At 37.8% G+C, this 24,804-nt stretch overlaps 1 protein-coding gene across 5 annotated transcripts in view; it reads right to left on the bottom strand.

The window, feature by feature from the left end:
• abcc9 (ATP-binding cassette, sub-family C (CFTR/MRP), member 9) overlaps positions 1-20,044 on the bottom strand; it is a 41,175-nt gene extending 21,131 nt beyond the window's left edge. For 2 of the 5 annotated variants that reach the window (XM_058417559.1, XM_058417556.1), the window contains exons 1-14: positions 19,337-19,941; positions 16,236-16,403; positions 8,803-8,944; positions 8,417-8,538; positions 8,116-8,282; positions 7,728-7,970; positions 7,196-7,390; positions 4,857-5,027; positions 4,521-4,676; positions 3,112-3,246; positions 2,825-2,987; positions 2,701-2,741; positions 2,433-2,581; positions 1,654-1,762 (exon numbers count right to left, since the gene is read on the bottom strand). In XM_058417559.1, coding sequence (XP_058273542.1) covers positions 1,654-1,762; positions 2,433-2,581; positions 2,701-2,741; positions 2,825-2,987; positions 3,112-3,246; positions 4,521-4,676; positions 4,857-5,027; positions 7,196-7,390; positions 7,728-7,970; positions 8,116-8,282; positions 8,417-8,538; positions 8,803-8,944; positions 16,236-16,380 — 1,938 coding nt within the window. In that variant the 5' untranslated portion in view covers positions 16,381-16,403; positions 19,337-19,941. Of the gene's footprint in view, positions 1-1,653; positions 1,763-2,432; positions 2,582-2,700; positions 2,742-2,824; positions 2,988-3,111; positions 3,247-4,520; positions 4,677-4,856; positions 5,028-7,195; positions 7,391-7,727; positions 7,971-8,115; positions 8,283-8,416; positions 8,539-8,802; positions 8,945-16,235; positions 16,404-19,336; positions 19,942-19,969 lie in introns of those variants that run through there. The other 3 variants (XM_058417557.1, XM_058417558.1, XM_058417560.1) reach the window with 3 other exon arrangements.
• Between the last annotated feature and the right edge of the window lie 4,760 nt (positions 20,045-24,804).

Below are 24,804 nucleotides of genomic sequence, written 5' to 3' on the forward strand. Positions count from 1 at the left end.
CTTTGCTTCAGACAGAAGACACAAACAGTACATTTTTTTAGCAAATAACGCTCAAAAGTGACTTAAAGACATGCTTTGTAGTCTATAAAAAAGCATATCCTCATGAACTTAGAGTATCATCAGCCTGAAATTCCTCTTCAGGAGGTTAGTACAAATAGTACATGTTAAATAGACTATGACTTGGTCATTAGTTTGTGCTTGGTCTTTAGTTTTTGACTGTCCTAAAGAGAAGAGACCACAAAAGTGGACCCAAGACAAGAGGAGTGCTCTCACATTTGTTCCTCTGTATAAAATCTCATCAAGCATTATGACAGAAAACTCAGTGTTGGCAAAATACTAAACAGAGGGGTCACTAATTGGTTCAGCTGAAGCTTTTCAATTATTGTTTTTCTCAGTATAAATTGACTTCATGTATTCTCTTTCTTGCCCCCACCCTCTCAAATCACCCTGCTTTTTCTCTCCCTCTGACACCGTTTCCTTCTCAGGAACATGTCTGAGCGTCTCCGCTCTCACAAAACAGATGAGTCTGGAGACTTCTTTTACATGTTTATGGGTTCTCCTTCAACTCAGGCGTCACACCCTGACCATCTCCGCTTACATACCCAGTCTCGGGAGAGACACACCACTGCAGCAGGACCAGTAAGTATGCGGGTAGAACAAGTTCATCTGAAATCCTGTGACATCATGTTCGAAACTGACGCAAATGGACTTTCAGAACTACAGTTGATAGTGGGAATGCGATCGTAACTAATACTGCGAATGATATTAATTAAAGCTGAAATCAACTGATTGAATCTAAAATATTTGTTCAGAATATTTCTTGTCTGCAAACTGATAGAACAGCTGTCCTTCATTATGCAAGACTTTCTGAACACCTGCTCATCCATGACATTATCCATTTAACTTTTTAATTTTTTTATTAAATATCATGATGTAGTCTCAGTGACTTTGACCGGTGCTTAGCTGTTGGAGTCAGGCTTGAGTATTTGAAGCTTGGAAAAATGCCAGGCAAGTTCTTCAACGTCTTAATTTCAGTGAGCTTGTGCCTCTGGTAGTCACAGCTTTTCCTGTTCTAGCCTGACAGGAGAGGAGAGGAGAGATGCTTTTCTGCTCACCATGCTAGCAAAGAGAGGTTATTTGAGTTCTGATATTATTATTAGCTTTCTTGTCCAGTCAAATCAGTCTGACCATGCTCCTTTGACCTCTGTCATCAACAAGGCATTTCCACCCACATATCTCCAGCTCATTGGATGTTTTGTTTTTGTTGTTTCTTTTAACGTTAGTGACTGCTGTTCAAAAAAAAATCCCTCGAGATCAGCATTTTCTGACTCAATCCAGCATTCATGCCATGCTCACTGAGTCTGTATCTACAGGATTTTGTGCAAAGCTCTGCTGCCACATGATTAGCTACTGTGAATGATTAAATGAATGAAAGTGCAGGTATTCAGTTAGGTGTAGAGTGAATGTATATCCTGCTAGCCACAAACATGAGGACAAAATGTTTGTTTGGCTGCGTCTTTTGCCATACTGACAATTTGTTTTTTAATTATTAGGAAAATGTTTTTATATATTGTTCCCAAAAACCTGTATCTGACATTGTCAAGTCTGGCTATCCATTCATCCATCCATGACTGAGTATATGTGTGTACTTACACCCCCAGAGGATTTCTTGTAGGGTTCATAAATCATCACCATGTCTCCATTTCTCCAACTGTCATCACCGATCTCTTCGCTCTGTAAGAACTCGCCAAGCTTTTGAACACTATGTAACAAACAAAAAGGACCATCCGTGAGGTCAGAGAGCTAACGATTAAATTGTTGATGTATTTGTGATAATAGCACAATTAGTAAACAATCTAGAATCTTTAATGAACAACTATACATGTGGGTGAAAACTACTGCAAATAATGCAAACAATACTATGTTACATAAATAATATATGTATGTAACAGGATAAGTAGGCTTTAATGAAAATTAATTAAAAATGTCTAATATACTCTGAAACACTATGCGATTTAAAAAGTCCAAGAGACGAGCTGTGTTTCTCAGTGATCCTCAGCAGGCCTGCCTCAGCTGAGCATTATTACAGTCTAGAGGTTATAAAAGAACTGACTATTTCCTCAGCATCATGTAATGTTAGGATATGTATCTTATTTTGGTTATTCTCAAATTTCAACCTTCTCAAATGACATTTTTAGAGATCTTAAAATGACAGAGCAGCATCAAGAGTTACACCAAGGACCTTATCTTTAGCTTCCAATTTTACAGAATAGATGTGAAGCTCTAGGGTGAAATCATCCTCTGTTTGTAGACAGACAGACTTTTAAAAACAGTGTATTTTATCATTAGTCTCAAATTAGTCTAACATCCATAGGGAGTTTCCTTAGCTGATGAAAATTGTGAAAGACTGTTGTGCGATGGACATCACGTACCTGACCAGTGCCTTAACTGCAAATCGGACCACGGTGGAGAGCAGGAAGAGTGGTGTGACCAGGATGTGGAAGAGAGCCAGAGAGGCGAATGCCCTGGCTGGACTCAGCCTGTTCTCAGGGTCGCTGATGTATGCGTGAGTAACAAAGGTCTGCAAGAAAATAATATTTCTTTTAATAAAATACAGTGATATGATATCCATATGAAGGTTATATGGAAATTGTGTAAGAAGACAGATACACTATATGGATATTATGGTGACTGTCTTACCACTAATACAGCAGCAATGGGGATGGCTGCATTCATAAAGACTAAAAAGAGAAAATAAGACAGACTGGTTTGCTGTTTGTCACAAGCATTTTTGTGATTAGAATGAGATTTCAATAATGCTTACTGGACATGGATGTGTAAAAAGCAAACGTCCTAAGGCTGGTGAGTTCCTTGTTCCTGGTCTCCAGGACACTATCACAGAAAATGTTCTCCCAGGCATACAGCTTCAGGAGCTTTATGCCTTTCAGGATCTCTGTTGTTTTTTTCAGGCGGTCTGTGGAGTAGTCCTAACAGAGAGCGAATTCAAGTGTTCACTTAGAAATGAAAGAGCTTGAATTATTTTATCAGTGTGCTTCAGTACAAATGTGTGAATTAGAAACAAGGTGAACAGAACAAACAAGAAGAGTCTACCAGTGTGTTTTTTTGCGTGTCAGCCAGCTTGGTGGCGATGAAGTACTGAATGGGGGCCAGCAGCACGATGACCAGTGCACCAATGAGTGCGCTGAACCCCAACAAGTAATACAGCAGGATCACACCCATAACAATCTGAATAAACGAAGAAAGAGAACATGTTATGATCAGTGAAACGAGTACACACACGAATGTATAACACCACCTCTGTTAAGATCACCTTTGTAACACATGACGTGTTCAAATGAATTTCCATAACCTTGAAGAATAAAAGTCGCTACAGTTGAGCAATTATAACTCAGTGGTCTTTAACCTGCACTCTGTATGTGCTGTATCTGTGTAATGATGGCACATCTGCGGTGCTGTTTGTCTCCCACTTACAAAACTTTCACACGCTCATGTTACCTGAACACATCAACCCTAATGAAATATCTGCTATATTCCACGTAACTTGTTTAACAGGAAGCTACATCATCCAAACTTCTGAAAATCATAAGAAGAAAAGCAATCCTTTCATTATTTTCAATTATATAGACTAAAAAAAACAGAACACACTGTTGCGTTAAATTCTGATTAAGAGTAAATTATTAATTCAATTAAAGGATCAATTTTAAACAAATCATTAGAAAAGAAGTCTATACTAAACAAGTAAAAAGTGACACCAGAGATACCTATGTAAGTGGAAAAGACAAAAAAAAAAAACCCTCAACCTTTATTTTCAACTCACTTAAGAGCAAAATAAATAAAAAATGAGACTTTTGCTTGTGATAAATTTTTTGGAATGGTTAAATACATCTTCCCTTATACACAATGTTGAGACCAAAGGATTTATTTATAAGCCCAATTATAGAAGTACCCTTAGAGATCTTATTAGAATATTGTACGTTTTCTGGAAACCTCAGCAATCTGTTAAAATAAGCCAGGCCATGTGAGTGCTAAATGTGATTCATTCCCAGTTCCAGAAAAGAAGAAAAGATCTTCACCTTTAACTGGTTTACACAAGAAAGCTCTTCATGGAAACAATGAATAATCACACTTCACATTGCCAATGCCCATAGAAAACTGTCTGAATGTTTCTCTTGGTGAAAGTGGATTTATTCATTCTCAAAGAAATGCAACTAGAAGGGCATGATAACAGCTGTAAGGCAGACATAGCAATTTGCTAACCAAATAATAAATCATGTGCATACCCAATTTTGTGTTAATTGTTATGACATTACGGAAGCAAATATTTCAGAGCTTTTAATGCAGTAATCTTAAAAAAGCATATTACATTTTTAATTAATTGAACTGAAGGCTAGTATATGTACCTATTACCAATTAGGCATATAGTGCTTCAAATGCCTTTCTCTTTTATAATGTTGAAAAATTCCATGAGGATATTTTACAGATAGAAACACTTGACCCACCTGCACAGGCATTGCCCACAAGTTAGGGCACAGAAACAGGAACCACATCAGCTGGTTGGTCTCTATAGCCACCAGGTTGTTGATCTGTCCCAGGGTCATCTCTCCCATAGACATGTTGGAGGTGGAGAGACGCAAGATCTTGTTATAGATCATTGCCTGGGAAAATGCAATTAGCTTTAATCTCACGCTAGTAACCGAGTGCTTCAGTGTTTCCATTTCTACGAGGAAGGCTGAGTGGGACAAAATCTCAGACTAATGTTCACTACTATCAGCATGCATGATTCTGTGTCTATTAAGCCATATTTCTGTGAAATATTCCTAAAGTCTTTAACCCACCAACAGTGCTCCTCGTAGGTTGATGCCTGTTTCTATAGTGACGTAGTAGGAGGCTTGTAAAAACGTGCGCTGGAGCACCAGAGCCAGGAAGAGAAGCACAGCCAGGACATACGCCTTTTTGAAGAGCTCCGTGGAGGACATGAAGTAGACGCCAAACGGTAGATCCTCTGTCTTACAGGGAGAAGACAGAAACAAGGTTAAAACAAGAAATAACAATGAACAACCACAGAACAAAGGTCACTGTGGAAATGATGATCTGAAAGTCATAATCTAAAAAAGAAGCAAGTACAAATGATAAACACTGTACAGTGACAAATATTTCAGACACAGGACTAATGGGAGGGTTAGACAGAAAAATCTGTAATTCACAAACACAGTTCACAGACATGCACCACATCTTCAAATATGGAAAGATATTCAGTTTAGGAGACCCATAAAAAAATCTGTCTTTGTGATGTTTTGTTAGTACCGCATCACTGGCAGAAACCAGAGTGTCTGTGAGTGGGTGGGATGCAAATGTAGAATTATCCAGGTCACAAAGACATGCGCATCTGTTCTCTCTCGCTGCATGCTACCTTATAACTTAATCTTTACCTTTAATCAGACACTAAAATGACCTAAACTATGACTATTCATTAAGTAACTGTGTCATCGCTGTCAAATGCAGTGAAGTCATCTTGTCTCGGTTACACACACATTGTTCTCAGCAGAGGTGTCTTTGTTATCTAATAAACCTAATAAAGGCGTTGTCTGATGTGATGGTAACTGGAATGGTGAGAAAATGTCACAGTAGATGTTTTTATGCTTGAGGAAAAAAAAATCTTGTGATAGTGCGGATGTGATGCGTGAGGTGAATCACGGCAGATGACGCTACACCCGAAATGGCAAGACTCCTGACAATACGATCAGCCGATGAAGTCATATGATTTGTTAATTGCTAAAAATGAGGGTGGACCTGACTGAACGATAAGTCTGACAGATACAGAAAGATACATCCCGTTATGTTATTTCATTAAGATCATATCACACCTAACTGGCACAAGGGACAAACTGGAATGTGGAGTATCTCTGAGTTCATCTGGGCTTGGACACATGTCGGGTGTTAAGGCCGCTTGCAGACGTTGTGCATACAGTACATTTTTACATATTTTAGAAAGTAAACTGTATAGTACAATTCTCAAACATGATGACAAAATGATAAAGATTGTGTACTGTACTATGTTAATAATAAATCTAGAAACACATTCAGGACCTGGTGTCTCCATCCTGGCTGATCGATACCATATGCAGCTTGTAAGTACAGTCTGTGTACATATATCTTTCTGTTTAAATCCTAAAACATCTCTCCAATATTACCACTGTAATTCTAAGCAATATTTAAACTTCCCATGATTTCTTCTTTACATGGCTTTTAGTTCCACTTATGTAGCTCCTAGTCGTTTGTGCTTCTTTTCTTATCTGGTTTTCAACTCGACTTAAACTAAATCTAAACTGACTATGAATTCTTCCATGATTTAAAACCAGCATTTTTGAGAAAGCCTATCCCACTGACTCTGGCCCATTCATTTATTTTCTTTCTTACGCTATTATACATGCTTACACAAAGTCATATTCACAACTATAAGCACTACTCAAACTGAGCTACTTCAGACTTAAGTGCTATTCTGAATTTGTGTGAAAGTTACAGCATACAGCTGAATGTAAGCATAATAACATCATGCTGAAATTTAAGTTTTGGTCTACAAATACAAGTGATATTAGATCTATAAATATGGCATAATTAATCAATAGTATTGTCCCTTTACAGCCAAAGAGAAGTTTTTTTTGTTTCTGCATGAAGGGCGTTTGGGGAGATGGTATCTACTGGTATGAATAAATGAATGACAAAAAATAATGCTACAGTATATATAGACATTCTATACAATTGTGTGCTTCTAACATTGTGACAACAGTTTGGAGAAGAACCACATATTTGTGTGACGATCAGGTGTGCAAAAAAATTTGGTCATACACAGTTTCAGCAATATACTTCATTCCTATTGGATGCATATTTCATTGCTTGCCATCATCTCTTTCATATATCAGTTCATTAGTCATTATTATTTTTCATTTTAAAATTGGGGGTTAAAGACAGGTGTTTACAACACTTGTCAGAAAAGCCTATATCAGATGTTTCTACTGTAACTCTGGCATTCTTACAGGTATGAACTTCATGATTATACAAAACAATTAGCCAGATAATTGACTTAAGAAGATGCGCTACTTCGTCCACATAAATATGGATATGACTACTAGACTTAAATCTGTAAACACAGCCCAAACGCACCAAACCAACACACCTTGGTCATGTTGAATACTTCGGTCTTGTTCTCCGGGTTCAGGTTCTCTACAATTCCAGAAATGCAGAGCGGTCCAGCAAAGCCCAGGAGATCGGCCATGTAGCGGAAGGTGCTGCTGAGGAGGATGGGCCGTCCGAATGCACGGTACATGGACCTCCATATGGATGGCGTCTTTCCCATCTCCTCTGCATTCTCCTGTTGTCAAACACACGCAGAAAACATACACACAAAACACACATATTTATGGAAACTATTGGAGATTCTGGATGTCTCTTACAATTAGACTATCAAAGAAATTCAAAGTAATATGACAGAATGGGTATATAATGGGTATTATCTCCATGAAGAACCTCCACACTCGCACTACCCTTTTTAAATAAACAATACTAATGTGAATGGATTTAACTTACATCCTAGGATGCAAAGATCAACTCACTGAATTAGATTTTGCTAGCAATTTACAAAATACTTTGAAAAACCTTACACTTCATTGTTACTGAAATGAGGACATGCCTAAATCATCCTGACTCACCCTCTGCTCTTCATAAGCATCCCTCAGACGCAGGTAGTTGGTCAGAGCCCTCATTGCAATGGGCATCTTGCCGATTTTCTTTAGCTCGATGGGCCTTTTGTGAGCGCCCATAATTAGAGGATTCATCCACCAGTACGTGGCCTTAGAAAGCAGGTTAACAAAAGGCTGGAGGAAGCGCACACCCAGATCCTGCAGGTCCTCTGGTGGTTTCACTCGCTGAGGGTTTGTGAAGAACACGTACTTCTGCAGGGGACGATAACAAACACGGCACTGGGTTTATTGCTCTATTTCTTATTCCAGTATCCGACCCAAACTGTTAAAAGCACAATCTAATTAGTATTTCTTGCTTTAAGTGAAAACTTTAGCTTATGACCCAGAAAGTACCTACCCTGACTCGTATGACGTTGATCTCGACAGCCATAAGCAGGCCGTACAGCACTACAAGCAGAGTCGTGATACAGAAGCGGAGATGCTGTATGCTCACTCCTTCCTCTGCAAACTTCCAGAGCTTGATGATTTTGGTGATGAACGCCAACACCCAATAGATGAACAGTGCTGTGTATTGATTTATATTTTATGTTAAAAAATATTCTCAAGCACAACAATAAAAGATTTTGTTTTAATTAAACATGGTTGCCCTCATTGTTTGTCATTAGAGACAGCTAATATACATCAGTGTAGTGACTTACCGAGGAGTAATTTGGGGAAGTTGGCAGTTTCAATATTGTGGTAATAGACCACTGATGTAGTAGCTGCAATGAAGCCCATTAATGCAGGCAGAAAAAGGTGCAAGTGATTCGACTTCATCTCCCTATTAGGAAATACAGATTCTCAGTGTAAGTATACATATGGAATGCTTCTTTTGGTACAAAGGAATTAGTCTAACTCTCATCTGATTGCTGCTGAAATGCAACCTTAACAAATTAAAGGAAAAAAAAAACATTTACTCAGCATTTATAATTATTTATATGTACAGTATATAAGCCTGTATGAGTGTTTATATGTGTGTCTGTATTAGTGTTTGTGTGCCTGTTGGTGTGTGTGATTGTATGTCTGTATGTATGGTGGGAAGTACGTGTTGGAGACGATTCCCTCTGCGATCTCGCACACGTGCACAAAAAGCAACGTGAAGGTCAAGACCCAGCGTGGATTATGGCCAGGGAAGTGCAGCCAGGTGTTGTGGTGGATTTGCACCTTCGAGCTCTGACTGCCCCAACCTACACACACACACACGAAAAAAAGAACACTCACTGAATGAGTTTCATATTGGTCTTTAAATTCACACACAAAGCTTTTCTTCTTTCTACTAACTGCGACAATGAGACACACATACAGACATGAGACAATTAAGTGACTAATATGATTGCCTGGATAACTGAAGCCACAAATAATTAAAATGTACCCTAATCTGATTACAAGTACTTCACTTTCCTAATTAGATGATGTAATCCAGATAACATACACTCAGAGTTTTGAAAGTAATTAACAAAGTTTCGTCAACTTTCACCAACCCTGTATCTATTACCAGCCAGCTCATGCTTTCTACCTCATGTATTAATCAAATATCACCAAATTCTTCAAATCTAAACATTATTTTGCGGGAGCATGATGGCATGCTAACATACTGTACAGGAAACAGCCCCGGGATCTTTCATAATAAGATATAAAGAACAATTATGCCAAGGGATAATGAATGAGCAGGAAATGAGCAGAAGGCAGGAAAACAATCATTTCCAGCATTTGAGTTTTAAAAAGTGTGTAAGAGGGTATAATAATTTTAATAGGGTTAGGGTTAGGGAACTGATTGCCAATGCTGTGGTTTCTGTTCATGTGCACAAAGGTAATAGAGTATGCATGCTGACTCTGCATATTTACTGGAGGATCTGTTGTTTCTATTGACAAAATACAAGTCAGAAATAGGCTACTGAGCAGAGCAAATCTATACAAAGGAAAGTCAAACTTCAGCACTGGCAAAAAAAAAAACCCACCTATTTAACAACACAGCACATTTAGTTCCTTCTAATCAACATCACCATTAACCTTATTTGTAAAATGCACAACTTGAGCAGTCCTGTAAAATTTCTTCTCTATACTTCTGTAATATCAATCATACTCTAACGCATTCACATCCATTCACTTTGACAGAAAACACAGATGCAATACAAACATGTGAGATGGGAGAAGGAGGCGTGTTTTTTTTTTTTTCCAGGCTGTTCTAGTTAATATCAGAGCATTCAAAACACTTGTGTGATTCATTTCACAGTTATGTCTGTTGCCTTACCAATCATCTTCATGCGTGGGGGGATTGCTCTTACTTCTTTTTAAGGGATAACTTGTACTAGGCTGGTGAATCTGGTCACATAATATAAACATTATTGGATATCATGAAAGTGTAAAATCACCTAGAGATGATAAAAATGCAAAAGCCTGCTGTGTCACCAATAAAAGAAAGTAAATGAGTAGAATGAGCTTTGGATGAAGGATTTGTCATGAGTATGAAGAGCAGTATTACAGACAAGTAACTCTACAACTAACTCCATCTTATACCTTGAATGAAAAGCTGCACATTTTCCCACTCATTTTCATACATTTTTATCAACAGAACACAAATTAATGATCACACTTCACCCAACTTTCAACCTTTTGCTGAATCGATTAAGAAAACACCAGGCTCACACATAAACACGTGCTTCACTGTGTGCTAGTGTGTGTTAGCAGGAGTCGGAAAAAGCAAAACAAATATGGAGGTGCTATGGCTTGCAGCTGTTGTTGTTAATGCTGCTGTATGTGCTGACACACACACAAAAAAGAAACTATCCAAACACGTGTGGGTGGTGGGATGATCCATACAGGCATCAGTGGAAGACAGAAGTGAGTAGATTGCTGATGCTAATGCATGACCAGCTAAAAGAGTGCTGACTTTTTTTGCAAGCTGTTATAGGAAAATAATCCAAAACTGGGATTACTCTTATGGTGTCTAATTTGCAAAAATTAACGGCACATCCAGACATGTTTCATTTCACTTACACCTCAGAAATTTTCTAATGAGTACAGTTTTAATTGATTATAGAAAAAAATTAACACTTTTTACCCACTTATAGTTTCATGTATAATGCTGGGGAATTACATGATCTGCTGATTAGGTTGGAATGAATGAGCAGATGCCTTAGGATTCCTGATAAAGGGATGGCGAGTGTATATTTTGTTTTAGAAACACGTCATGAAACAATACATTTACAGCATTTGGTAGACATCCTTATCTTATCTCGTTTTTATACAACTGAGCAGCTGTGGATTAACAGCCTTGATCAAGGGCCCAGATTGGCAGTGATAAGATTTGAACTCACAACCTTCTGATCGATAGCCCAATGTCAATCCAATGTTAGTCCAACCGTATAGAAATACAAGACACTGTTGAAAATAATGATAGGTTCAATGCTTGGGTTCAATTCATCACGGGTTGAAATGTGTATACTGTAACTGCTCAGAATAAGAGGAACAATAATATATGGATTATAAAAAATTCAACCAATGAAGTTTAATTGCTGGAAGGCATTCAAGGTATGTAAGAAAATATAATCTAAAATTCCCTGACTATATTAACTCATATATATATATATATATATCAAATATTAAGCGGTGCTGCAGGGATGATGTATTTTTGTAAGCCGACCCAGAAGTGATCATCTCTCAGGTTCCCTCAACAAAAAAACAGTAAGATCGACTTTTGGATTATTGCAGAGTCATGATTCTTACATGTTTTATTCATCACTTTACAAATGAGCACAACTTTAATAAATTTGGAAGCCTGAATACAGAAGTGAAAACCTAAAGTTATAAGGTTATAAACGAACTACCCCACGTATAGTCACATGGCTTCACTGTCACCACCTCTGAGCTTAACCTTTTTCAGTCTTTATTTAAAAAACATGCTCCCTGATATGAATGTGAGTGAATGAAAAGGTGTAGTTGGAATAGTCTGTGAGTTTAAACACAATGAGCCTGTAGTAGATGAGTTTTCCTGTTCAGCTTGATGATGTATAATGTCATCGACAACCTCTGTAGTCCCACTTATCCACTTTTTCACATCACATCATATTTTCACATCACAAGGCTTAAAAAATTACGAATGGTGTACTATTGATGTATTTTACAGCTCTGGAAAAAACTAAGAGACCACTGACCAATCTCCAGATTTGAACCCTATTGAAAACCTCTGGAATGTCATCAAGAGAAAGATGGATGGTCACAAACCATCAAGCAAACCTGAGCTGTTTGCTTTTTTGCAAAAAGAGTGGTATAAAGTTACCCAACAGCAATGTGAAAATCGGGGTTATTCCACCAAATACTGATTTCTTAATGTTATTTAGCCAAAGCATTAACACAATTTGTTTACAGATTATTTGCATTTAGTTTTATTGGAGTTATTAAAGCTCTGCAAATACTGCATGATCTTGGGTTATTTTGATGTGTTGTAATTTCCTTTAAATATACACTCTAAATAACAATAGTTATATTATGAATTTAGATTAAATATTGTCAGCAGTTCACAAAAAAATAAAACAAAACTGTTCATCTCACCAATACATGCACCTGTAAGAAAAAAGATATATATTTAACCCTTTAATGAGGTGGTAATGGAAAAATTCTTACTTTGCACTTTTTACTTAATTCGGTCAATAATAACAAAAATATATAAATTTTTTTTATAATTATTTAAATATAGGCCTCTACCAAATGGTTGCCCAATCAGCTTGGGTTAAGTTAAAAAAAAATGTATTAATGAAATATAGTGACTCTACCAAATGGTTGCACAGAACATTAAAGGGATAATAAACATAAGAAACTGATTATTTTGCAGTGGTCTCTTACTTTTTTTCAGAGCTGAATGTCATGGAATCAAATGAGAATATACCTTAAGCTTGTGTTTACCACAAACCTTATTTCAGGCTTTTAACCAAACACCATTTAATTACACAGACCAGTGATGATCTTATTGAGAGTCTGATTAGCTTACTGTAAAATTGAGAATCAATAGGAATTACTCCCATAGGTGTGTTCTGGGAATACCCTGGAGATTGCTTTGACCTTTCATCACATCAAATAAGCAGAACGAAGCCGTCAGCTGCTCTGCTCATAATCGGTTTTGGCAGATAGATTAATAGATGCCAGCTATTCCTGAATGCTACGTTGTAGATGCTTTAATGAAAGCAGCAGAAAAGTGGACTTTAGATGGAAAAGTTCAGATGCCATATACATAGTTGCCATCTCACTTTAAAGGTGTGGGATTTAACCCAAACAAAGGTTTAAGAGCCAAGTGCAAACCCAGGAAAAACACCCTCAGATCTATAAACACACATGGCAAAGCCCTGTGAGCAGGAAGTGACACTTGGTGAAAGGTCTTATTTTTTCAGTTGGGAGAAATGGTGCTAGTTTCCACCCTGTTAATCAGTTGACACTATCCAATCTTTGAGATCCCATATGTGCACTAGAAAAAAAGCTTTATGAATTGACTTCTAATTCTAACGCGTATAAATTGGTTCCGCATGACTGGCTAACATGATTCATTTTCATATATCCAACATGATTTGAGCAGGATGTGGTATTTTAGTGGTTAAGGTGTTGGAATACTGATCCGAAGGTTCAAATCCCAGGTCCACCAAGCTTCCAGTGCTGGGCACTTGAACAAGACCCTTACCCTCAAGTGCTCAGTCATATAAAACGAGATAAAATATAAGTTGCTCTGAATAAGGGTGTCTGCCAAATACCAGAAATGTAAATATATCAAAACCTGATTATTACACCTGAGCTGAGAATATAGCCAGCGACACTGATGTCTTAAAGCAGACATGCTGTTCTATCATGCATGATTTAATCTCTTAAATGTAATACTATAGGTATAGTGTATTTCCCATCAGTGGCAACATCCTAATGAGATTTAACAATGGAACTGGTTTACGTTAATACTACGTGACTTGATCGCAATCTACATCATCGTTCAATCTAGTCATTAGAAACTTGTTTAAATTTACTATAAGCAATGAAACCACATTTTGTTGAGAAGCATACTAATTTTATTTCTTTATTACACATATTTTCTATTCTTAAATCTGACTGACCACATATTCCATTTTTTTCCAGTTTGAAGAATAATAATGTTCTCCTCTGAGTGTGTTCAGCTGCCCTGTGACACAGCTAGTGGTGGCTAACTTCACCCTGGAGGACGTGCTACTCTAGTAGGTGGGCCCTGACATATGGTACATGCCAGAATGGTTTAAGTTCTTAAACACTATAAGGCCAGAAGTTTGTAAAACTGACTATGACACTCATACGTGCTTGTTGAACATCAATTAACAGATGTATTCCCCTTGTGTTTGCTATTATAACACACTCCACTCTTCTAGAAAGGCTTTCCACTAGATGTTGGAGCGTGTCTGGGGGGATTAGTGATCATTCAGCTACAAGAGCATTAGGGAGATCAGACACTGGTGCTGTAAGAGTGAGGAGGTCTGGGGTTCAGTCGGTGTTCCAGTTCATCCCAAAGGTGTTCAGTGGGGTTGAGTCAGAGTCAGGGCTCTGTGCAGGACACTCCATTCTTCCACTCCAACCTTAACACACCATGTCTTCATGGAGCTCAGGGGCTTTGTGCACAGGGGCATTTGAGTTTCTTAAGGTCCTTCATTGCATACTCACGGACTATTATACTCCATTGTGTGGTATAAATAGTGTGAGCAGTGCGTGCGAGACGTGCATTTCAGGTACCCAGTGGATGCACTCATTCAGCTGTATGAAACATGTGGAATGTTGGACACTTCATGCAATCCATGCTTGCAGATTTGTGGCGTCGTATTACATGCCTTTGACGTCATTTACCATCGACATGAAAACAGATTATACTTTAGTAAAAACGTTAGTGTTCTGTTTAAGATGATGCAACCCTTCTAACATCCATAACCTAAACACTCGAGTAGACAGTAGTGTATAATGTAATTGCATAGTGTGTAGTACGTCATTTGGGAGCTTAAGTTCCAGTGAAGGGAAATTTTAGTCATTGTAGACAATTCTGTGCTTCCTGATATTTGGAAACAGTTTGAGGAAGACTTCCATGTTGGTGTTATAGTCAGGTATCTACAAACATTTAGCCATATAGTGTTCTTTCATAGATTTATTTAGTAGTGGTGCAGCTGATGAAGTCACTTATCCTCACATATAAAAGTAGGTTAAACTACTCAAGTGTTTGGCCTTAATTCGACATGCATAACACACAGACATGTTTGCTCTCTCTCTCACACACACACACATTATTTCTATTTCTGTCTCTCTTCCTGGATTCACTCAACACAGTTTCGAGTTTCACTAGAACATTTTAGGAACGAGAACCCTTCTTAAAAATAATATTCTAATCAACCCCAGCTTCAGTTTGCTTGTGACAAATTATGCTAAATCTGGCAACATTTGGTAATATACAATATTTTAGTCGTTGCTTGCTCAGGAGCTGGGAGACTTTTCATTCTCTTCATTCTCATATTGACCTACATTTTCTGTTACTATCATCATAGTTGAATAATGAACAGTGTGACTTAAATCTCCTGGGAACCAGGTTTCAAATATAGAAAAATATCAGTGCATTACACTGCTTTGTTACCTTTCAGCTCGAATAAATCTTTACCTCAAGGATTTCTTTTTTTGTGTGTTTTGAGTTTTTATTTTTGTGAACGTTTTTTCCCCAAATTTGTGATGCAACTTGCACAGTTTTTGTGCCTTTTTTGTGGAATACTACTTGAACTGGCAAAATGCAAGCACAAAAAATTAGTTTAAACTCCTTCCAGTGAAGACACATACTTTCTATGCTAGCTGTGCTCCATTTTTTTGCACACAAATCACAAAGGGCTTTAGCTAAATGTGTGTCGTGATGCTGTCACATGACATATCTTCACCCGAATCTGCCGAAAACCAGAGGAAAAAATCGCAAGCTTCTCTGAATATACTAAAATACTAAAAACTCTGTCTAGAATGCATGAATTTAAGCTCAAGCTTAGACCTAAAGCTTTAAAAGAAACAGACACCATTTTTCTTTCTTTTTAGGCTAAACCACCACTGAAGAAAGCTAATTATAATCATAAACTCATTCAAGAAAAATTGTCCTGAAGCCTGCTGATTTAGGGAAGCGGGAGGGTTTTTTTGTGTTGACACATTATTCATATAAAAATTGTTTATAGTAGATGATAGTAGATGAGTTAATGGCAGCATTGTGTGTTTGGCATGCATTTTTCCTCCAGTAAAACATATAGCAGATGTGGACTAGGAGGCAGTATTACTAATAGTGCATCAATGGTAACCCATTACAAAAAATAATCCACTCTATATACTCTACTGTACACACCTAATACAGTAGATTTGCCTGAGCAAACGCTGAAAAGACCTTTTTCGAAAACAATCCTCTCTATACTATGACCTGGGCGTCCTATGCAGGGTCACCTAGTAAATAATGTAGAGTACATTTCATACCAATGAAGAGGATAGGGAAGGTGATGAAGAGTAAGAAGACATGTGGAACAAGGTTGAGGGCATCCACAAAGCAGCCGTTATTCAGGACTCCCTTGTTGACGCTGTAGGAGTCGTTGAGATCGTTCCCGCAGAATGACAAGGCCATGCTGCCTGATTGGGCAAAAGATCCTGAAGGAGAGGATGCACAACGGTCAGCCATTAGCCAGAATGTAACATATCACTGAAGTTTCATTATATTAAAAAACAGGCAACTAGATTCAGACATCCATATATTTTCTATCACAATAATTACCTACTCTTCTGTAGTTTAAAATACAATCCTGTGGTATTATGGAAGGGATAACACATGATGTGCTGTGCTATTATAATACATTATATTAGTTAAAGGAGAGGTTTGTCTCCTGCCTGCTATTTAGTGACCAGGCAATGGGATATGAGACCACGCAATGGGATATGATAAGGTAGGAATATGCCACTAATGCTGAAGCGGATTGTTTTCCTATAAAAATATTATTTAAATTATTAATGAACAAGTCACATTTTAACATTTTTAACATTTCCATGAGACAAATTAGATCCTCTTATCACTTACATTATAGCAGCTATAAACACACACAAAGATTTCTTTCTCTCTCTTGAAGTTAACAAGATGAAATAAAAGCAACTAAAAGGAACGTACAGTGTTAACATGGATGTCAAAGGTTAAGTGACTTTGAAAGCAACAAGGCACATGGTGTAAATGTTTCAGCTGCAGAAAGTGTTTGGCTAAATACTAAGTGTTAGTGAAAGCCTTACTAATATTGAGCTAAATGAACTAGCTGGATGGCTGTGTATGCTGTGCATGTCAACACACTGAAATTGATGCACACAGAGAGCATAGATGTCCTTCCATTATGTAGAACTGCTTTTGCTTTTAAAGCCTTGTTGTTTTTATATTTAGCTTCTGTAGAGAATTTAACAGCAACTGCGAAAGAGAGTGCCTTCGTTTTTCTGTCCAATTTGTGGTCAGTTTGAGATTGTTTGGCAGATGTCTGTGTAGTGATGTAATGATAACTACTCTGTTTTTTTTTTTACCAGTTTATTATTTTAGTATGCACACTATATTGCCAAAAGTTTTGGGACACCCCTCCAAATCATTGAATTCAGACGTTTTTCTTCAGGGGTTGGGCTTGGCCCCTTAGTTCCAGTGAAAGGAACTCTTAATGCTTCAGCTTCATACCAAGACATTTTGGACAATTTCATGTTCCCAACTCTGTGGGAACAGTTTGAACCCTTCCTGTTCCAACATGACTGCACACCAGTGCACAAAGCAAGGTCCATAAAGACATGGATGAGTGAGTTTGGTGTGGAGGAACTTGACTGGTCTGCACAGAGTCCTGACCTCAACCTGATAGAACACCTTTGGGAGACTGCGAGCCAGGCCTTCTCATCCAACATTAGTTGACTTCACAAATGCACTTCTTGAGGAATGGTCAAAGATTCCCATAAACACACTCCTAAACCTTGTGGAAAGTCTTCCCAGAAGAGTTGAAGCTGTTATAGCTGCAAAGGGGTGGGTCAAATCCATATTACATTCGTGTGCATGTAAAGGTAGACATCCCAAAACTTTTGGCAATATAGTGTAGCTCATATGCGGTAGAATTTCAGCATTTAGTTAGTAGTTAATAGTTCATCGTTTTTAATGGTAATAGGAACAAGATTTTTTTAAAGATAACTTTTTTATAAGATAAATCATGATATAAACCTAGTCATAAAAAACTGAGACACGCTGGTGTCGTCATTTGTTTTTTAAACCTAATTAACACAATTTTAGAATACTCTACTCATATGCGAGCTTCACCAGCACAACTTGTTCAGTTGTTTCACATCTTTCACATTTCTAATCAAGGACAAAATAGGACTAGAATAACTTAACAAATTAGGGATACATGTCTCGAATCGACCACCCTTAAGTGCATGTTCAGTGATAGACTGAAATCACGATGACAACAGTTTAAGTTAAAAATCTGCAGTATAAACAGTCAGTTTGGTGTTTGGTCACTGGTGTTAAAATCAGTGTGTTATGCCATAACCTATAATTAGTAAATACTGTAATTTAAGATGGCCCCGTGGGACAATTGAATTAGAAACAAATTCCAGGACATACAAGGGGGGGAGTTTTATTCAGTAACCTAATATAAGAGAGCTGTGCTCATAAAAATAATATTTGCAATATATAATGTGTACAGATACAGGAATTCACACAACATGGGTTTTCCTCTTCTTCTGCTCCTTCTTAATAATAATAAGAAGAAGAAGAAGAAAAAAAAATAGAAGAAGAAAGGAAAAAGAAGAATGTTCATATATAGACTATTATTGAAACTATAATAAGACCATTTGTAGTAATACTCTAGTAGAAGGAAAGATAGTAATAGTAGTTAACAATACTAGCAATGGGAATTCATTTACATTTGCACACCCTTATCTAAAGCGACTTACAATTTATCTCATTTTATACGAGTGAGCAATTGAGGGTTAAGGGCCTTGCTCAGGGGCCCCAGAGGTGGCAGCTTTAGCCCAACACCTTAACCACTAATCTACCACACCTACAATGGGGACGAAATAGTGGTAGTGATAATAATAGTAACAACAATAATAGTATTAGAAATAGTATATCATAGTACTAGCAGTAGTTGTAGTAGTATCAGACACTGCACAGTATTGTGCTTTGCTTGTGGCATTGTTATGAGCTCTGCATCATTATGGAAGTCTCAGTAGTCTGTGGTATTAAGGCACGCCCTTCACTTCAGTGGTTTACGTTAAATTAATATATTTATGGTAAATATTTGACTACGGAAGGGCAACATCATTTCCAAAAACCTCTCATTGGGTCATATAACGTTTATTCATTATGTAATGACCTGAAGCAACTGAAATACAATAAAAATGTGAGAATTTTCTCAAGAGCAAATAACTCCATCCTTGCACTTTTCTAGTAAATTCCTTCACTCGCCGCTTTAGCGTGCTGTTGAATGAAGTTCAACAAGAAACGAGCAGACAGGATGATAAAACTATAGCATAAATAAATAAATAAATAACTAAATAAATACACGCGTACTTACTGGAAAGATGGTCGTATTAACAGGGTTTCATTCCCAGAGCTCGAGACAGCAGTGTGTAATCGCACGCAGAAGGATAGTGCACGAGGATTATTTTTAGCCGCCGTGCTTCAGCTGACCATAGCGCACAAAGCTCCCTCCTATTGGGTTTCCACACTGAGCAAGTGTACTGGGCAAGCAAACCAACAAACTAGCCTTGCTGCCAATCCCCATGCAAAACAAAACCCCCACAGAAAATGAATCTAGTTCAGGTAACAGTGTGTTTAAACATGTGCACGTGGACACACAGGTGTGTAGTGTCATTGCACTGCGTTACAATGACGCCTTATCTCACTGATGGATATTGTGTAGCTAGATAAGGATAAATGAAGAGCATGATTACAACTCACACCTACAGACACGGATCTGGACATCTTCTACCTTTATTAAATACCTCTGCCTCTATAACCCTGACCACATTGACCATAATTCCCATTTATGAGCAATCCTGACCCCAGTGCTGCTCCAAACCTCTATAATGAATGTGAAACACGCTATCTGACTTATATCTCAAGAATGGCTCGGTATGCCAATTATAAATGTGGCCTATTTTAATAGAAATTAATCCATTTACATACATAACACCTTAACACTCACCTAAATCGTGTCCCAGTGGCGGTTCTAAATCAAAACGGCGCAGATTGTGTGCCCTGTCCTGTAATGTAATACAATATGGATGGCCATTGGGCTCAGAACGGCATAACGTGCATGCGCACATTAGTACAGCTAGTACAGTTCATTAGAATTTTTTTTTTCATGTATGTGCACTGATTATCATAACCAATCTGAGTGTTTTGATCAATTACATGTCCACAAAGCATTCATTCACCTATTTATTTCGTTTTAAAACAAAACCATATACAGCACGACACAGCGAAATGCTGTCCGCTGATATTAAAACAGAATTTACTTGTGTAAAAGTAGAAAAAGGTAAATATAAAAATTATAATATAGATTATGTAAAAGATAGATGGCATGAAAGAAAATGCATGGAGTATATGAAGAATAAAGTGCAGATATGTGTAGTTTGGATTATAATTATATACGGATTAGAGTGGACTTTTCCAAGATGACAGATTTCCCACCCACAATGTATGAAGGCTCACTGAATAATAATGAAAATGACATAATTTACCTTCACAGATGTCAGCTGACTGAACACAAACTTTTGTAAAGCTGCTTTGGGACAATGTCCATTGTTAAAAGCACTATAAATTGAATTGAATTGAATTGAATTTGGCAGATTTTGGATTGAGATTTTGGACAGTGCTCTTCACTTTCTCCAAAACTCTGGTTAAAGGGAATATCTTTTGAAAGAATTGTATCTCTACTAAGACACATTGAAGCTGTTCAACAAGCTGTGGCTTGTAGTTCAATGGTTTCTTCAGATACTTTTGTTTGTTTGTTTGTATCCTTTCATTTATGAGCAGTCTATGTATGTACATAAATAATTTCAAAACATTCTACTTTCTGCATGTAAATTATTTAATTAAAATATAAATAATTCAGTTATATTTTATATATGATTATGTATGCTGGTACTTTATATACATGTCACACTGTAAGACAATGCAAGCAAATATCAAATCAAATTGCTTGTAAGATTCTAAGATTCTAAGGAGTCAGTAAAGGGGTTTGGAGAATTTTTGGCCCTTGAGGCTTTTCATAAAAGACATCGCCTCCTCCTCCTCCTCCTCCTCCATCCCTCCTCCCTCCTCGCCCCTGGTCCTCCGACGCGTTATGGCGACAGCTGAGATGAAGGATACACTGTGAAAGAATGGAGCAAGCTCGTCTCATTAAATGCTGCTCAAATAAAGATTGAATGGAAGAAAAGGCGAATTATTCCCCTGTTTACACTCCAAATTTACACAGTGGTTGCTACTAGCATCTCTGCAATAGCAGAACTGTGTGATGGCTTGAATGGTAACAGATTATAAATCTGTACTCCTGCCTGTACATAAACAGAAAACAACAACATAATAATAATAATAATAATAATAATAATAATAATAATAATAATAATTACTAGGTGTGTCCTAAACAACCCTAAAAAATTAAATTTCATACGTAAGTTAAATTTCATCCATATATATATATAGCATGACAACAAAAAACAATTAAAATATATAAAACTAACACTAATACACAAATTAAAAGCAGTTTGTCTAGTTATTTGAAGATGTTTTTAATGATGGCATAACAATAACTTATTCTGATTTTAGCATGTCTTTATTACGCTGCCACTGTGAGAACTCAGAGCTCCCATGCCCTCATCATGACCCCTGACAAATAACAGACTTGGGAATTATACTTCCACAGTATTTCCTATAGCTCTTTTTTTCCTAGTTTTAGATATAAAGCACATCATGGAACTAGTGTCTGACTCACTCACCCACTCACTTCCTCATTCATTCACCCACTTATTTACTTACCCATTCACTATCTCAGTCACTCACTCTCTCAGTCAATCAGTCAGTCAGTCAGTCACTCACTATCTCTCTCACACACTCACTCACTCAGTCACTTACTTACCCGCTTACAAACTCATACACTCACTCACTCACTCACTCACTCACTCACCCGCTTACAAACTCATACACTCACTCACTCACTCACTCACCCGCTTACAAACTCATACACTCACTCACTCACTTACCCGCTTACCCGCTTACAAACTCATACACTCACTCACTCACTCACTCACTTACCCGCTTACAAACTCATACACTCACTCACTCACTCACTCACTCACTTACCCGCTTACAAACTCATACACTCACTCACTCACTCACTCACTCACTCACTTACCCGCTTACAAACTCATACACTCACTCACTCACTCACTCACTTACCCGCTTACAAACTCATACACTCACTCACTCACTCACTCACTCACTCACTCACTCACTCACTCACTCACTCACTCACCCCCTTACCTACTCACTCACACACTCACTCACTCACTCACTCACTCACTCACTCACTCACTCACTCACTCACCCACTTACCTACTCACTCACTCACTCACTCACTCACCCACTTACCTACTCACTCACTCACTCACTCACTCACTCACTCACTCACCCACTTACCTACTCACTCACTCACTCACTCACTCACCCACTTACCTACTCACTCACACACTCACTCACTCACTCACTCACTCACCCCCTTACCTACTCACTCACACACTCACACACTCACTCACACACACACTCACTCACTCACTCACACACTCACTCACTCACTCACTCACACACTCACTCACTCACTCACTCACACACTCACACACTCACACACACACTCATTCACTCACTCACTCACACACTCACTCACTCACTCACACACTCACTCACTCACTCACTCACACACTCACTCACTCACTCACACACTCACTCACTCACACTCTTACCTGCTTACCTACTCACTCACTCACTCACTCACTGAATATAGGAGTGATAATCACAAAATGACACTGGATTAATGAACAGGCTTTGATCATATACTATACAGTGATAAATAGTCCTAATAATCTGATAAGCATCTAAAAAATCACCAAATAAATATATAATAATTTATAATAATTTATTATTATTATTATTATTATTATTATTATTATTATTATTATATTTTTTTACCTATATATTGTTTTTCAGACATACAGTATTCAGTTTAAACAGGCAAATATGTCTGTATGTTTATTGATCTTCAGCAAGCTCATTTAAAGGTCAGAAGTTCTTCCTTGTTTTTCTGCTCATGCTGTGATGTTGATTTGAAGTCACTTGTTGAACTCATACAGTCGATGTGACCTTATTGATGGTGCCAGATGGGCTGGTTTGAGATAACTGTTGATCTCCTGGGATTTTCACACACACAGCCTCTGTGTGTTTACAGTCTCTGGAGTTTACTCAGAATGGTGTGAAAACAAAAGCAGAAAAATATCAATGAGCAGCAGTTCTGTGGGTGGAAACGCCTTGTTAAAGAGAGAGGACAGAGGAAAATGGCCAGATTGGTTCAAGGCATACAGTCTTTCAATTAATCACTCTTTAAAATTGTGGTGAGTGAAACAACATCTAACATTAAACCTTGACGTGGATGAGCTACAATTGTAGAAGACTACATCGGGTTGTCCTCCTGTCAGTCAAAGACTATGTCAGTTAAAGGCTATGGTGGGGAGTTTGTGCCTATGAAAGCCTCAGATTCCTGTTTTTGGCCTTCAGGAGTACAACCCAATGTTTGCTTCTGAGTTTCATTGCTTTAGTCTTTGTTCTTTATTATTATTTTCATGTTTAGAGACAAAAATGTTTTAAAAGATGTGCACAGTGTATCAGTGCTTAAATTCACAGTAACTGAGTACTGCAAAAACCAATTAGGACAGAACTGATGGAAACTGAGTATGGGAGACACACAGCGGGAATCAGTCCACAGGGACACGGGTCAAAGTTCACCAATCGCCAAGGGACTCCCACTAAAGATGAAATATGGTAGAGCTTTGTGTATACAAAGTGTGTGTATGTGTGTTTGTGTGTGATTAAAGGAAGTGAGGGTGCTTATTGTAGGAGAGAAGGGGTCGTCAGGTCAGTTGGGATTCTGCGTATGGGTTTGTGTGTGTGCAGACATTCACATCCCCTCTTGAGATTGAACTCCAAGACACAGACAGTGAAACAGGAAGCAGAGCATGTGTGAGCCATCAAAGGGGCTTGTGGTGATACCCATACAGGCCCAAACTGGGCTGCAGGGTTCAGGGTTCAAACCCAGAATCTTTGAGAACACTCCAGATTCCCATCAGATGACATGTGTAATATGCGTCATCCTCAGCTCATGGAAATTAAACACATATAAGCTGTTAAGGAGTTTATCTGAGAAAACAAACATATTTCCCTGGATAGATTTAGCAGTGTGATCAGTTTCCTCAGTCACTTTGATTCAATATTCCATTTTTCACATTAGTTAAATTGATGAGTTTTATCTCGGAGCATTACATTATTCCTGGCATTAGATCAGATGTTATTTAATTGGGTCTGATCTTGTTCTGATCCAGGCCTTTTTAAATGTTTATGACTCATAAGTCAAGACTGGATTTGTATTGTATCACGTGTTTTCATATTTCCCTTTTATTTATTTTATCATAATTATATTTTATTATTATACAATTTCTTATGATCTGTTGATGTATATAGATTTTTATACACTATGTTTGTGGACCCCTGTGTATCACACCCATATGTGGTTCTTCCTCAAACTGTTACAGCAAACTTTGAAGCACAAAATTGTCTAGAATGTGTTTGTATGCTGTAGCATTTTTTCCCCTTCACTGGAACTAAACCTGTTCCAGCATGGCAATGCCCCTGTGCACAAAGCCCCTGAGCTCTCTGAAGACATGGTGTGTTAAGGTGTTAAGGAGTGGAAGAACTGGAGTGTCCTGCACAGAG

This window comes from Hemibagrus wyckioides, linkage group LG19 (assembly GCF_019097595.1).
Source record: "Hemibagrus wyckioides isolate EC202008001 linkage group LG19, SWU_Hwy_1.0, whole genome shotgun sequence".
In the NCBI taxonomy this organism is placed as follows: Eukaryota; Metazoa; Chordata; class Actinopteri; order Siluriformes; family Bagridae; genus Hemibagrus; species Hemibagrus wyckioides.